Source organism: Palaemon carinicauda, chromosome 28, assembly GCF_036898095.1.
Source record: "Palaemon carinicauda isolate YSFRI2023 chromosome 28, ASM3689809v2, whole genome shotgun sequence".
NCBI lineage: Eukaryota > Metazoa > Arthropoda > Malacostraca > Decapoda > Palaemonidae > Palaemon > Palaemon carinicauda.
In genome coordinates this window covers 43,277,833-43,295,126 of record NC_090752.1, presented here as the reverse complement: position 1 = coordinate 43,295,126, position 17,294 = coordinate 43,277,833, and the positions used below count along the sequence as shown (strand labels likewise).

Here is a 17,294-nt window from a genome sequence, read left to right as displayed (position 1 = left end):
TACCCTTTTTATGTGCGTCAAATATTGTATCGTATTGCCCTTTATGACAGTAAGTAGGTTTGCGAGTTAAGTTAGTCTTAGACTATGTTATCATTAATATCATAGTTTGTTATTATTAGTAATAGTACTGTATTACTGTAATCATTATTATCATTATCATTCCAGTTTGATGTGCTTTCCCTTCTGCCTCTAGACTTGCTCTACATCCAGTTTGGCCCAATATCCGTCTTCAGACTCCCGAGGCTACTGAAGGTGAGACAATATTGGAAGTTATAGAGCAGTGGTTCCCAACCTTTTTTCAGTCATTTCCCCCCTGCACCTAGTTCAACCATCCAGATTTCCCCCTTCATGCCCCGCCAAGCCCTCATGCCCACTCGCCTGCCTCAGAAATGGGCATGATATTCCAATTCTCCCCTTGAATATCATGTTAGTGAGAAATGATATGATCATATCACAATTGAATGGCTAACAACAAATTGCCGCACGTACTATGTGGACATTTTCCGCTTGTTTTAGTTAGTAGGTAGTGTAATTATTTCCCCCTGGAAGCTTCAAATTTCTCCCCAGGGGGAAATTTCCCCCAGGTTGGGAACCACTGTTAGAGAATCATTCAGTCACATTTGTCTGAAACATGTATTTTTATTAGCCTTACCGACCTTTTATTATCTTTATTACTTTTTTTTTTTTGGAAATTCTATCGATCGAAAGCCTTGAATTTAACGGTTTGAATCCTTTCTTAGAAGACAAAGTTTCTTCAAATGTTTCTCTTCTGGAAACAAGGCTTTCAATTGAAATTTTCTCAGAAAGCATGTGAGGTAACTGGAAAGTTGTGAGGTTATGGCTGCAATTAGTAATCCATGAAATTATGATGCATCGTAAAGGCCACTTTTTTATTTCTCTACTTTCTTGTCCTTTTTAAACGTTTTCCACAGAAAACTTGTTAATTAGAGAAAAGGTGATTAAAGACAAACTTTCCCCTGGAGATTCATATCAACTTGTGAATTTGAAATTTTTTAATTATATAGTATGTAAGCCAATTAACTGAATTCACAGGAAAAAAGCAAGTCAAGCTGCATTTAGTAAAGGTTACAGACCAGCATAAAGTGTATTTGGTAAAACTTGCAATGTGAAAGGGAAAGTACATCTAATAAAGGTTACAACGAAAAAAATATGTTCTGGATAAAGATTACAACGAACTGAAAAAATGCTTTTGTTAAAAATTACAGAGGACAGAAAAAGTGAAATTGAATTTGGCAAATATACAAATGGGTGAAAGACAAGAAAATATAGCAAAGCCTACCAGAGAGGGAAAAATTTTGTATCTAGTGAAACTTACAATAATGTGAAAATTGTACAGTACGTTTAGTGAAACTTACAATGTGAAAATTGTGTATTTAGTGAAACTTACAATAATGTGAAAATTGTACTGTACGTTTAGTGAAACTTACAATGTGAAAATTGTGTATTTAGTGAAGCTTACAATAATGTGAAAATTATGTATTCAGTAAAACTTACAACAATATGGAAAGAAAATTAAATTTTTAATTTTTTTAGGTAACTGAAGAAACTTCTTGTACTTGACTAAACGAAAAGGCAATTCTCAAGAGTTCCCTTTCTTCTTCTTTCTAGATCCACACCTTTTGGGAGTTTTTCAATCGCCTAGACACCGTCTTATCCTCGCCTCACGCCGTCAGGGTCGTCCGCACCGTCTTGAATATGGTGTACCTGATCCACCTGAAAACCTGCGCCTACTACGGGTTCTCCAAGATCGAAGGAATTGGGTCCAACCTTTGGGTTTTCCAGGGAGTGGGCAATGCGTGAGTACATACGGAGGGAGGCCAGGTCTCCTCTTGTTTTCTTCGTTTTTTTAAGAAGCGGATATTTTGGGCATGATTATAGTAACAGAATAGATTTTGTCTGATTGTGGAGCTATGTGGAGAGACCTATGTTGTGGAGGTTTTCCATACATTGAGTTCGTTCTCGATTCAACAGTTAAAGTAGAGAAGTGGCTGTGATATTTGTCTTTTTCCGTAAGTTTTCCATGCTAAGGGAAATGGAAATTATATGATCATACTTGTGGGAGGTTATTATGTTTTTTTTTTTTTTTTTTTTTTTTTTTTTATCTAAAGAATATTTCATGCATTCATCCCTTTTATACTTAGTTATCCTCCCTGTTTGAGAAATAATTAAATTAGGCGGTTTAACACAAAATTCACAATTTTTTTTTTTCAATGAGGCGCATTTGTACTGACTCGCTAAGGTGCCCTTTTAGCCCGGAAAAAAGTTTCTTGCTATCAGATTGGTTAGAATTATCTTGTCCAACCAATCAGCGATCAGGAAACTTTTCCGAGCTAAAAGGGCACCCCTGCGAGTCGGTGCAAATCTGCCTCATTAAAAAGAATTAACTATAGTGCGTATGATTCTAGAGTTTCTTATTTTACTATGAAGATTGTTTTCCTGGCTCCGTTACACACAGAAAGCCCCGTCTTATTGCAGAACGAACGAGACGTGTTTGCCGTGTACATTCTTTGCGTATTTGGAGAATCACGCAGCGTATTACGCATTAATTGACAAATCCACGTTATCATAACATTTAGTAAACAAAAGTCTCCAACTTCATGAAATCTATCGTAACATCAGTCCTTTTGATATGAAGAAGGATTTATATAATTCTGGGAAAATAAATGTGTTCATGCTTTTTAGATTTTTCTTTTTAGTTTTTTTTTATTAAAATCTACAAGTATGTCTCCTCTGCCATTTCTTGTGCATACTCAAAATTTGCCTACAGCTGATTATACTCACTTCTTATGACCTACTTTGCAATAGAAATCCCCCAAAACAAATGCAAATGGAGTCTTAGGTTTTTTTTTTTTTTTTTAGGATATCTCCAAATCTTCCTTGAAAAGTTTCTCTTTCTTCCCCTGTTGTTGGTATATACATTTGAATGCTCTTCCTTTTATATTTCTTTATTTAGTTTGATTGTCGATCCCGTAATTCTATCATTGATACTTTACAATTCTTCTGTGTTACCTGCACATTTTCTATTAACAAGAAAACAAATTCCATTTTCTATTTTTCTTTCGTGTCTTTTCCTCTGAAGAAGATAATATGACCCTCTTTAACACCATAAAATTCCCCAGTTCTTCTAATTTCACTCAATCTTATTATATAACTATTTATTTATTTCAGTTCTTCTAGTACACACACACACACACACACACACACACACACACACACACACACACACACACACACACACACACATATATATATATATATATATATATATATTGATTGATTTTATATGATCATTGCAGTATTATCAAATCGATGGAGTACTTCTCTGCCTGTGAGGTTCTCATCTTTATACCTTATCACCTTAGTTTAAAACCAAAGACAAATAAGATAATTGTCAAATAAAACTTTAGATATTTGTTTTGTATAAACTATGAATTAGACGAAATTATAAACATAACACCGTTAACAATTTAAAGATAAATTTGGAACTGAGAAACAATTTGATAGATATAATAAACCGTAAGTAAAAGTATAGTAGGCTTAGAAAACTGATAGCCGTAACTTCATCGATCTTAGAAATGAGTTTATTGCAAAGAATCAACATCGTTAGCATATTTTTTTGGGTAAATTCGTTAAGTAGTCTTACCGGTATTTCATTAATAGTCAATGTGTGCAAAATGTTATTGATCAAATAAAATCGTGCAAAAAATATCATTTTATAGTTGCTACAATCTGCTGTCAGATGCCAGGAAATCGCATCTAAGGGCGAATCCTCGTAAAAAATTCTGATTGAGACCCCCCTAGAACCCCACCGTCAGTGCCTTTTTAAACTTCAGCCCTACACCCGAAAAAAAAAAATTCCCACGCCCCTGGTACACGTAACAAGGCGTACTTTATAGAGGATTGATATCTATAATTGGCCTTATGATTAGCTAACAACTTATTTGCTGCGGACATAGATATATTTTGGTTAAATTTGGGATTTTTAATTCTATGGCTGAGTTCCAACTTTTCTTTTAGAATATTGGGCTCTGCTCTATATATTTTTGTAATACATATTATCAGAATTTTGCGTATAATCACCTAAAGCCTAAAAATCAGAAGAAAAATATTATTGGAATTGAGCTTTTTAATGCATAAATTGAAAAAAAAATAAAAACAAATTACCATAAAAGTATGTTTTAATATTCACACGCTTTAAATTTGGATAGAATCCGAGTATTTATACTTATTGTCAAAAGATGGCAGCACATGTTCCTTAATCTATTCGTGTGAATGATTCTATCCAACTGGAAAAGGGTGATAGATTGATACCATGTAGAAAGATGTGTGATAGGTATATATTAAATTATATTCAGCTCCAGTTAATTAGGTTTTTTTTTTGCCTATCTTTAAACCAAAATGACGTCATAGAAGATTCCAGAATGCAAGGATTAAAGAGCTTTACACATGGCTTATTTCCATGGCCAATAGTTGGCCTTAGCAGAAGAGTACCAAATTGCTAATTATCTCGATTATTCACTCATTATAATTTTTATTACTAAGGAACACACAAAACTAAAGACACAGAGGCGCCGTTGCAAAGGCGAAGCCTCAACCTGAATCTGACCTGATATTACTTCATTTCTGTCACTATTAGGACTCAAAATTGCTATAAAACATACGCACGAGAACTTGATATTCCTTGTTGTCTGGCCACTGCTTAATTCTGAGGAAATTACAAAATTCATAATAAATGCTACAGAATATTTCCTCCGCGAGCAATCGTTACTTTAATTACATTTAGGGGTCAGGGGGGCGGGGTCGCCAAATAGTGCCACATGTACTGAAATCCGAGACAATCAAGTAATTACACAGTTATGTGATCTAATTTTCAATTACCTTTTTATGAAACCAAAATATGATTTATACATTTCAAGGTATGAAATGTAGTGTTAGTAAAAACTACGCAGAATAACAATATTGTTACATTCCGAAAGGCAGAATAACGCAGACTCCTTTAGCCAAGCCCCCCTCCAATATCGTAACGAGTTTTACTTTACCGCCAATAGATGGCATCAAAGGCCCCTTTTCCCACCTAATATAGTCTGTTATTTGACGACCACGTGCGTCAAAAAATTGTGGTAGGAAGGTAGAGGCTAGAGAATTGACAGATGGTAAATTGTCCAACGATCGTTTCCTTATTAAGGAATAAACATTTTTATCAGAAAATTGTGTGAATTTTTCATATGCTATAGAAAGGAACCTGGGTTTACTTATAAAAGTGTTTAGTATTTCCTATCTTTATCAGAACACTTAGATGGCAAGTCCTGTCCCTGTACAAGTGACCAAGGTAACAATCATCAGAATAGTTAAGGTTGGTGAGAAGAGTTTGGGACAGCGATGCCAAATGGAATTTCTATGAATGGAGAGTAGCATTATTCATTACAGATTAAAATCATTTAAGGAGTAATAGTTATACGCCAGAAGGTGAATGACTATGGTGTAATTTGATGTTCTTATGATTACCGTAAAAACATAGACAAATCGAATAATGAAGGAAAAAATTGTCACATTTCTGTGTCCTCGCCACTCCTGACTCTTGCGTCATCCACCGGCGAAGTTGTTTTTGTTAGTAAGGGTGTTCCAGAGTGTAAATCAGTTATAAAATAAACCTTATCATTATTTCCTAAGTAAATGTAGCCTATGCATGTCAGTAAAGCTGTTTCTAGATTCAATGTGTGTTAAAAGGATACATTAAGAATATTTATATATATATATATATACACACACACACACACACACACACACACACACACACATATATATATATATATATATATATATATATATATATATATATATATATATATATATATATATATATATATATATATATATATATATATCAGTAATGTTTTCACTCGCCAATAACGGACATGGAATTCTCAAGTCAATGACAGGCTAATCGTGAAGATCGTTGAGAGAGAGAGAGAGAGAGAGAGAGAGAGAGAGAGTATACTTATAACAAGAGCCAATGTTCATTTATTTAGGTGAAGTGTTGAAGATGAATTAAACTAATAAGCTATTACGAATATTGATCGTGATGTTCTTAATGAATATGGTGCTGGGCATAGAGTTGAAGATGATTGTTTGGAGAGAGGGAAATGTAAGCATCCATGATTATAATGTCTCGAGGATTAATGATATAAATAAAGTTTTGCTCTATACAAAAGGTTGTTATTTATATATTATATATATATATATATATATATATATATATATATATATATATATATATATATATATTGCTAACACTTGGGTTTTTAATCAATGTAAATATCAACTCCAAAGGCATTTAATATCGAATTTTATCCTTGGGAATGTATATCCACTGGAAATTCATCTATGATATATGCATCTGGCTGGGCAAGGATTCGAACCTATGCCCTGAGTCGAAACAATGTCTGTATGGACCATTTTACCAATCGAGTTATCACGAGAGATATAAGTTCATTCCAAGTCCACTGTACATATACCTGTCGAATTCAGAAATCTGTTCTTAGACTTGAAATCAACCCATTTATTAGGTAGTAGGTTGGCCAGGGCACCAGCCGACCGTTGAGATACTACTGGTAGAGAGTTATGGGGTCCTTTGACTGGCCAGATAGTACTATATTGGAACCTTCTCTCTGGTTACGGTTACTTTCCCTTTACCTATACAGACACCGAATAGTCTGACCTATTCTTTACAGATTCCTCTGTCCTCATACACCTGACAACACTGAGATTACCAAACAATTCTTCTTCACCCAAGAGGTTAACTACTGCGCAGTAATTGTTCAGTGGCCACTTTCCTCTTGGTAAGGGTAGAAAAGACTCTTCAGCTATGGTAGGAGAAGGACACTCCAAAATCAAACCATTGTTCTCTAGTTTTGGGTAGTGCCATAGCCTCTGTACCAAGGTCTTCCACTGCCTTGGGTTAGAGTTCTCTTGCTTGAGGGTACACTCGGGCACACTTCTATCTAGTTTCTCTTCCTCTTGTTTTGTTAAAGTTTTTATAGTTTATATAGGAAATATTTATTTTACTGTTACTATTCTTAAAATATTTTTTTTCCATGTTTCCTTTTCTCACAGGGCTATTTTCCCTGTTGGGGCCCATGGGCTTATAGCATCCTGCTTTTCCAACTAGGGTTGTAGCTTAGCATTTAATAAGAGTAATAATAATCAGACCCCCCCCCCCATCAGAGCCTTTTCAAACTTTAGCCCCCCCCCCCCCAACACACACACACACACACACCCACACCCGAAAAACTCTACTACGCCCTTGAATATTGCTACATGATGCAGGAAGTCCTCACTTCATGATGTTTAGCTTCTTTATAGTATCATATTTTGTACGCACAGCAAAAAGGCATTAAAAGACTAAGCATTCTTATCGTTATTTCTCGTGCAATGATTGTTTTGAGTCTGACGTCCTTTTCACTGATATCGGTGTGACTGTCTTTTCAAAGTTGTTTCACGAATCATTTCGTTGTAAAACTTTGTCGAAGACTTTTTATCTCCCAATTATTCAAATTCGCATATATTTGTTATTATGAAGCCATCATAAAAATGAGAATTGCAAGCACCATGATCAGTAGCACTGGATGGAACATTCGCCGCAAATTATATATGTAATGATGTTTACGGAACAAAGTGCTCAATATAGCTGTTGCAATAGACCATAAAGAATATTGTTTGTTTGGTATATAAATGACAAATATCTTGCATTAAGACTGATTCTATTTCAAATCGGAGACATCTTTCTTTTCTTTTTAGTTTTGTGAAATCTAAAACGTGGCAGACACATGTATCCTTTCCTTTTTTCTCTAATCCAAACTGGGTTTGGATAACTGTGCTTTATTTTCTTTGTCTAAAACTGAAGATTTCAGTTCGTCTATTCAAAGCTATACAGAAATATCTGTTAATTTTCTTTATCAAAAGCTTAAACATAATTTTTCATCTGTATCCATCCCATTATTATTTTTCTTCCTTATTCAGGTGTCTTTTAGTCTAGAGTTGGGCAAATGACTCTTTCCATTTTATCTCCTTAAAACTTGATAAATAAAACTATATCTCGTTTTTTATAAGACTTAAAATCCTCTCCCTTCTACATTTAAACAGACTCCAACCTAAATTCAATTCTTTATCTTAAAACTGTTCTTCAACAGGCTCGTTTTTTTATAAGACTTAAAATCCTCTCACTTCTAGATTTAAACAGACTCCAAATCTTCAATTATTTATTTTAAAAATCTTCTTTAACAGGTACATCCGATGTTTCTACTTCGCCACCAAGACAGCCACTAGTATCGGGAAAAACCCCAAACCGGAGAACGAGGCCGAGTATGTCTACATGACCTGGTCTTGGCTCATGGGTGTCTTCGTGTTCGCCCTGCTAATTGGCCAGGTCAGTCGGTGGTGCTAACTTTAATTGTTTTATATTTATATTATCATTGTTGGTCTTTATATTAAACACTGGATTACATCTGTTAACCCCTGGTAGAAATAGGCTGACCATTATTTTCTTCAATGAGGGTTAAAAAATTGAATAAAACTGAATTGTTGTTGTTATTATTATTATTATTATTATTATTATTATTATTATTATTATTATTATTATTATTATTGTTGTTGTTGTTGTAAGCTACAACATTAGTTGGAAAAGAAGGGTGCTATAAGCCCAAGGGTTCCAAAAGGGAAAATGGCCCAGTGAGGAAAGGAAATAAACTACAATTAAAACAAAATATTTCAATAACATTAACATCAAAATAGATCTTTAATACATAAACTATAAAAAGAGACGTATGTCAGCCTGTTCAACATAAAAACATTTGATGCAAGTTTGAACTTTTGAAGCTGGATATTAGGATATACGGTAGATTAAGTAAAGGTCATGGATAGACTGATAAGCAAAGGCCATGGATAGACTGAAAGGCAGATGAAATATAAATACTGTATAGTTCGCCTAATATATCATTAGACGCAGGAGTTTAATGGAGCGATGAATTATTATTGAAAATTACATTTTTACTATTGTTTAACAAGTTATGATTACTGTTATATTTTCTTCAACTTCGTTGCAAAAGTTGTTTTGATAGGCGCGTGTATTTATTTGTTTGTATGTCTGTCTGTGTGCTTGTGACTCGCATAACTCAAAAACTATTAGACCGAATCTTATGAAATTTGGTGGGATGGCTGGCCATGATCCAAGGACAATTTGATCACATTTTGGGAAGGATTGTGTCAAGGTCAATGTCACGAAAAGGTAAAAAAATACCTTGCTGTTATATCGTGGTAAAACTAGTGCCAAAATGTGCATGATTTAATTGCCTATATTGTCATATACATAATATAGGCGAAGGTATGTGCTCTACCGAATGCCCGTTATAGTTTGTATGGGTCCTTGTTGGGATGATAAAATGCAAAATAATTTACGATTTTTTTTATTAAGATTCGCCATATTACAGGAAAACAAATCGAATTGCCATTGTCATTGACATGTATTTATGGAAAATGTAGTTCTTGGTGTTTCTGGTAGAAACTGTAAATGTCATAAAAATCCTAACCGCTTACAGGAAATCCTACTGATAATATTTACTTATTATGATAACAGTGGACAATACCATGGTAATTAATTGACCCCATTTACCATTACGCAGATTCGAGATATCGTGGCAACCGCCACCCGTAATCAGAATCAATTCCGGTACGTGATGGACCAGACTCAGGCCTACGTCCAGCGGCTGAATGTCCCGCCATTGCTGCAAGACAGGGTCCGCCAGTGGTTCACTTACACCTGGCAGATGCAAAAGACTTTAGGTATAAGTCTATAAGTCTATGATGTTGTTTCATGGTTCATTTTTTTACTTTTTTTATCGTTTATTCGTGGTTGTTTGGTAAATCGACATTAAATATATTCAATTGAGGATGTCCTAGTCGGCCAATGTTCGAAATTACATCTTGACTTATTTTATAAGCTTCTTTTTCTATCGACGAAGTGATAAGTCAAGTTTTGTTGTATGCAGTTTTCTGTATGTTTAAAATATTTTTACGTCTTTTATATTTCCATTTCCTATAAAAAGGCCTCCAGATATAATTTATCAATAATGTTTTAGACCGAAAGCATCAAGTAGCCAAATTAATTTTTATTCAAATTTCTATTTTGTTTCATCATCTCATCATCATCTCCTACGCCTGTTGACGCAAAGGGCCTCGGTTAAATTTTAGCAGACGTCCCTAGCTTGAGCTTTTAATTCATTACTTCTCCATTCATCATCTACTTCACGCTTCATAATCCTCTACCATACAGGCCTGGTCTTCCAACTCTTCTAGTGCTTTGTGGAGCCCAGTTAAACGTTTCGTGAACTAATCTCTCTTTGGAAATGCGAAGAGCATGCCCAAACTATCTCCATCTACCCCTCACCATGATCTCATCCACATATGGCACTCGAGTATTCTCTTTTATATTTTCAATTCTAATCATGTCATGCCATTTAACTCCCAATATTCTTCTGAGGATTTTGTTTCCAAATCTGTTGGATATTGTTTCATGTTCATACTAAATATTTAGTTTAAACTTTTCTTATTCATGTAATACCATTAAAACTAGGTAATCCTCACAAGCTTCCTTACTGATACCCAAGAGTAGACCTTCATTTCGATTATCTTCGAATCCTCCAGACGAAATGAAATGGATCGAAACCCTTCCCAAGAAGATGCGGACGGACATCGCCATCAGCGTTCACATCCAGACGCTATCGAAGGTGCAGCTCTTCCAGGACTGCGATAAAGCCCTGCTCAGAGACCTGGTCCTGAAACTCTACCCGGTGCTTTACCTGCCGGGTGACTACGTTTGCAGGAAGGTAGGGAAATGGTCATTGGAGTGGACCCCGCGTTGGAGGAAATGAGATCGTTATATAAAAAATGACGATGATGAATTGTAGAGTTGTCGGTTTATTTCCAAATTTTGATTTTATGTTTGTTTTAATTACCTCCAACAAGTTTATAAAATTACCAGTGTTTATTTATTTATTTATTTATTTATTTATATATTTATTTATTTATTTATCTGTTTGCTTGTCTGTTACCAGGATTAGGTCAAAACTTCTTTCCGGATTTAAATCAAATTTTAATAGCGGATAGGTATTGTGCTTCAGAAGAACCGAATGAATTTTGGATGTGATACTGATCAAGATCGCGAATCTGATTATTATTGGTATTACTATAGAGTAGATTCATTCACAATCAACATATGAAAAATGGAAAGCTTAATCCGTAGACTTGAATGAAAAGTTAACAATCTTCATTGGCGGAGGTCGGAAATCTCCGAATGCTCTTTCTACTTGTTTACTAATACGGCATTAACATTTCCGTCATAAATGTTAGCATCATGAGGGAGGTGTTTACTGTTAAACGTGAAGCCATAACTTTCTTTTTAAATGATATCTTATGTTATTCTCTTCCTGAATTTGAGCTGCTGAATGTTATTTTAATCAAAATTGTTCATATCCAATCGGTATCAAAATATATTTTTTTTCTGTTTTATCAGTTTATATACTGTAGTTTATATGCAATCGATGTCAAATGATCAGTAATTTTTCAGCCTTAGGGGGCTTGAAACTTTAGAAAATATACGGTTTAGAATGAATTTAACCAGAACACTAGTTCACGCTGCTAGCAGACTCCTGTCTGGTTATACACAAATATTTGATCTTGGCTGAGGGGGAAGAAAAGGTGTTAAGACAAAGCCAGAAAATAGAAGAAACTATAAAGAAAAGTCTACAGTATATAACTCTGAAAACAATTAGGCTAAAAACAGTATGGGCAAGCGCTCCTTGAGGGAGAGATGTGCTAATGATATATTTCGATCAATATCGAATATTTTTGGATAATTCCACCTGCAATTGCTGTGTGCAACAGGGCGAAGTGGGCAAGGAGATGTACATCGTGCAGACTGGTCAGGTGATGGTGATGGGCGGAGAGAAGGGTGACGTCGTGTTGGCCACTCTGGGAGAAGGAAGCGTTTTCGGGGAGATCTCCCTCCTGGCTCTGGCCGGAGGTAACAGGAGGACCGCTAATGTCAAGTGAGTGAAATCATTTATATATAGAGTACACAAGTGCATACATGCATAAATACACACCAATATATATGTATATATATATATATATATATATATATATATATATATATATATATATATATATATATATATATATATATGTATATACATGCATAAATACACACCCATTTTATATATGTATATATATATATATATATATATATATATATATATATATATATATATATATATATATATATATATGCTTGTGTGTGTATATATACTGTATATTACATATATATATATATATATATATATATATATATATATATATATATATATATATATATATATATATATATATATATTATATATATACACAGTATATATATATATATATATATATATATATATATATATATATATATATATATATATATATTATATATACAGTATATATATATATATATATATATATATATATATATATATATATATATATATATATATATATATATATATATATATAATGTGTGCAAACGAGTCAGGAATTAAAGAATGAATATGGCAGTGACTAATTCATTATTTATTCTCTAGAGTCCCCCATGTTATGGGAGCGGTGCCTTAATGTTTTGAAAGACCACATAAATATTGTGATATTAATTATACAGGTAAATAGCATGGAGTAAAGATTATAGATAACTGTTATTCTATGAAACAATGTCTTTTGTTCCACCAGATCTCGTGGTTTCAGCAACTTGTTCGTACTAAGTAAGGCTGACCTGCAGGCTACTATCAAGGATTACCCCGAGGCTCAGGAAATACTCAAGAAGAAGGCAAAGTCAGTATTAGTTAGTTTGTAGGTGATTTAAATTGGCACAAATACCCAAATTAACGCCATTCCTAACCTTACCTATACTGATCTTTTCTATTTAATAGAAGTTTTCGTTCCTACACTCGCATACATTTGGTCTGTGGTCCTCTGCATGTGCAGTCAATCCTGCTTATACCTTGAATATCGGTGATTTAATGATATTTCTTTAATATCACAAATTTTAAGTAATTTGTATTTTTCCTAACAATACTTACCTCGAACTACTTTCTTAGGAGTATCTGGGATCGGTTGGGAGGAGATCCCAGATACTCCTAAGAAAGTAGTTCGAGGTAAGTACTCTGTGTTGGAACAACTATTATTTAGCATTATTTATTTATTTTCATATATTGAGATTTCTTGTTCTAAATTAGATATATTTTATCAATGACTTATTCAAAATCCATAAATTGCGCAAAATGAGAAATCATAAAATCCATCATAGTTTCTCACACCTCTTCTTCTTCCTCTTTAAAAAGGAAGCTGATCCGACAGAACGAGGCTCGCGAGAAGAAGGAGGCCAAAGAAGACGAAAACATTATCATCAAGTCTAGGGAAGGAACGCCCAAGCTTCTTCACACGGTGTTGCAGGTGAGGAAGCTACGCCGAGAGCATTTACATTAATTAAATTAACTTAACTTAGTCTTACGCACGGCGTAGATACGTACCTAGACCATTTACATTAATTAAATTAACTTAGTCTTACGCACGGCCTAGATATGTAGGCTACATAGACCGAGGTCTCACGCTGGTGTACGTTGTTACGAGCTCTTGCTCACAGAGTAGCCCAGAAGAAAGATGAGGTTTCTATGCGTTATGAGATCTACTGTAGTTTCAAGAGTAACTCCAATGGGAAATCTAGAGGCCAGGAGAAATTTCTAGCTATTATCGGGAATAGATGGAGTGTTGATAGACATGCCCCTTCTAGGATGAAAGATGGCTAGACTCAGAGAAAACGGATGTAAGATGCATCTTCAGAACCTTAAAGATCATGAGACTTTATACTGAATATTGACGAAGAATTGTTTTTTTTTTTTTTAATTGCATTTCTCTCTTATTTTTGTTATACATTTTGTTTCTTTGATCTGCATCTGAACATTTATCTTAATTTCCTCTATCTTTTTTATCTAAATTTGGTCTTCATCTAAACCTTCGTCTTAATTTCCTCTATTTTTGCATCATTTTAATTTGATCTTTCCCTGATTTTCTTACTTTCCTTCATATTATATCATTTTTCTTTGGTCGGCCTATAACGCTTGTCTTAATTTCGCCTGTTTCCATATTTTTTTCTGTGGTCTGCCTCTAAACGTTTGCCTCAAGTTAATTTGATTTATATCACCTTCTCTGGTCTGCCTCTTAACATATAATTATTTTCTGTTTAAGAACTTTCTTTGGTCTGCCTCAAAACGATTGACTAAATTTCCTCTATTTTTCATATAAATGTTCTTTGATCTGCCTCTAAATATCTATCTTAATTTTCTGTATGTTTGTATTATCTTTCTTTGGTCTCCCTCTAAACGTCTGTTTTAGTTTCCTTCATGTTTTATAATTTCTCTTTTGTCTACTCCAAACGTTTTTCTTCCCTTTCCTTTATTTCTTATAGCTTTTGTTTTATCTGCCTTTAAACTCTCAACGTTTGCCGTAATTACCTTTATATTTTATCATATTTCTTTGGTTTTCCTCCAGACGTTTGTCTTAATTTCCTATGATTTTATAGGTTTTTTTGTTTCTTAATATTTGTTCTAATTTTTCTCCATATTTTTATAAATTTTCTTTCATCTACTTCAAAATGTTAGTCTTAATATCCTCTATTTTTTTTTTTTTTTTTTTTTTTACTTGGTCCACTATTAATATTTATCTTAATTTCCTCTATTTTTCATAACTTTTGTTTGCCTCTAACCTTTCATCTTAATTTCTTTTATTATTTTGATAATTTCCTTTTTGTCTTCTCTAATTGTCAATCTTCATTTCCTCTATTTTTGTTCTGCGCTACACTTTTATCTAAATTTCTTCCATTTTGAGTTATTTTTACTTGGTTTGCCTCTAAACGGTTATCTTTACTTCCTCCACTTTTTATCATTTTTCTTTGATCTACCCCTAAACACGTGTCTTATTTTCCTCTATCTTTTTCATTTTTCCTTGGTCTGCCTCCAAATATTTCTCTTAATACTCGTTAATTTTTTATAATATTTCTTTGATCACGTCTAAACGTTTGTCTTAATTTCTTCTATTATCTATCACTTTTCTTTGGCCTACCTTTAAACATATGTGCTATTATACAATATTTCTGATAATTTTCCCTTGGTCTGCTTATAAACGTTTTTCTTAATTTTCTCTGCTTTTTAATATTTTCTCATAGGTCTTCATCTAAACATCAGTCTTAATATACTATATTTCTCATAATTTTCTTTCTGTCTACCTCTAAACGTTTCTCTTAATTCCCTCTACTTTTAAAGTTTTTCTTTGATTTTCCTCTAAACGTTTGTCTTAATTCCATCTACTATGAAAGTTTTTCTTTGATCTTCCTCCAAACGTTTCTCTTAATTCCCTCTACTTTTAAAGTTTTTATTTGATCTTCCTCTAAACGTTTGTCTTAATTCCCTCTACTTTTAAAGTTTTTATTTGACCTTCCTCTAAACGTTTGTCTTAATTCCCTCTACTTTTAAAGATTTTCTTTGACCTTCCTCTAAACGTTTGTCTTAATTCCCTCTACTTTTAAAGATTTTCTTTGATCTTCCTCTAAACGTTTGTCTTAATTCCCTCTACTTTTAAAGTTTTTCTTTGACCTTCCTCTAAACGTTTGTCTTAATTCCCTCTAATTTTAAAGTTTTTCTTTGACCTTCCTCTAAACGTTTGTCTTAATTCCCTCTAATTTTAAAGTTTTTCTTTGACCTTCCTCTAAACGTTTGTCTTAATTCCCTCTACTTTTAAGGTTTTTCTTTGACCTTCCTCTAAACTTTTGTCTTAATTCCCTCTAATTTTAAAGTTTTTCTTTGACCTTCCTCTAAACGTTTGTCTTAATTCCCTCTACTTTTTAAGATTTTCTTTGACCTTCCTCTAAACGTTTGTCTTAATTCCCTCTACTTTTAAAGTTTTTCTTTGACCTTCCTCTAAACGTTTGTCTTAATTCCCTCTACTTTTAAAGTTTTTCTTTGACCTTCCTCTAAACGTTTGTCTTAATTCCCTCTACTTTTAAAGTTTTTCTTTGACCTTCCTCTAAACGTTTGTCTTAATTCCCTCTACTTTTAAAGTTTTTCTTTGATCTTCCTCTAAACGTTTGTCTTAATTCCCTCTACTTTTAAAGTTTTTCTTTGACCTTCCTCTAAACGTTTGTCTTAATTCCCTCTACTTTGAAAGATTTTCTTTGACCTTCCTCTAAACGTTTGTCTTAATTCCCTCTACTTTGAAAGATTTTCTTTGACCTTCCTCTAAACGTTTGTCTTAATTCCCTCTAATTTTAAAGTTTTTCTTTGATCTTCCTCTAAACGTTTGTCTTAATTCCCTCTAATTTTAAAGTTTTTCTTTGACCTTCCTCTAAACGTTTGTCTTAATTCCCTCTAATTTTAAAGTTTTTCTTTGACCTTCCTCTAAACGTTTGTCTTAATTCCCTCTAATTTTAAAGTTTTTCTTTGACCTTCCTCTAAACGTTTGTCTTAATTCCCTCTACTTTTAAAGTTTTTCTTTGATCTTCCTCTAAACGTTTGTCCTAATTCCCTCTACTTTTAAAGTTTTTCTTTGATCTTCCTCTAAACGTTTGTCTTAATTCCCTCTAATTTTAAAGTTTTTTTTTGACCTTCCTCTAGACGTTTGTCTTAATTCCCTCTAATTTTAAAGTTTTTCTTTGACCTTCCTCTAAACGTTTGTCTTAATTCCCTCTACTTTTAAAGTTTTTCTTTGATCTTCCTCTAAACGTTTGTCTTAATTCCCTCTACTTTTAAAGTTTTTCTTTGATCTTCCTCTAAACGTTTGTCCTAATTCCCTCTACTTTTAAAGTTTTCCTTTGATCTTCCTCTAAACGTTTGTCTTAATTCCCTCTAATTTTAAAGTTTTTCTTTGATCTTCCTCTAAACGTTTGTCTTAATTCCCTCTACTTTTAAAGATTTTCTTTGATCTTCCTCTAAAGGTTTGTCTTAAATCCCTCTACTTTTAAATTTTTTCCTTGATCTTCCTCTAAACGTTTGTCTTAATTCCCTCTACTTTGAAAGATCTTCTTTGACCTTCCTCTAAACGTTTGTCTTAATTCCCTCTACTTTGAAAGTTTTTCTTTGACCTTCCTCTAAACGTTTGTCTTAATTCCCTCTAATTTTAAAGTTTTTCTTTGACCT

The 17,294-nt window shown here is 33.4% G+C and overlaps 1 protein-coding gene across 1 annotated transcript in view; it reads left to right on the top strand.

Annotated features, from left to right (window-relative positions):
* CngB (Cyclic nucleotide-gated ion channel subunit B) overlaps positions 1-17,294 on the top strand; it is a 48,572-nt gene that overhangs the window by 19,008 nt on the left and 12,270 nt on the right. The window contains 8 exon segments of the mRNA XM_068351895.1: positions 166-252; positions 1,630-1,817; positions 8,305-8,446; positions 9,699-9,858; positions 10,720-10,901; positions 11,959-12,122; positions 12,838-12,939; positions 13,449-13,560. Of these exon segments, the coding sequence (XP_068207996.1) occupies positions 166-252; positions 1,630-1,817; positions 8,305-8,446; positions 9,699-9,858; positions 10,720-10,901; positions 11,959-12,122; positions 12,838-12,939; positions 13,449-13,560 (1,137 nt within the window).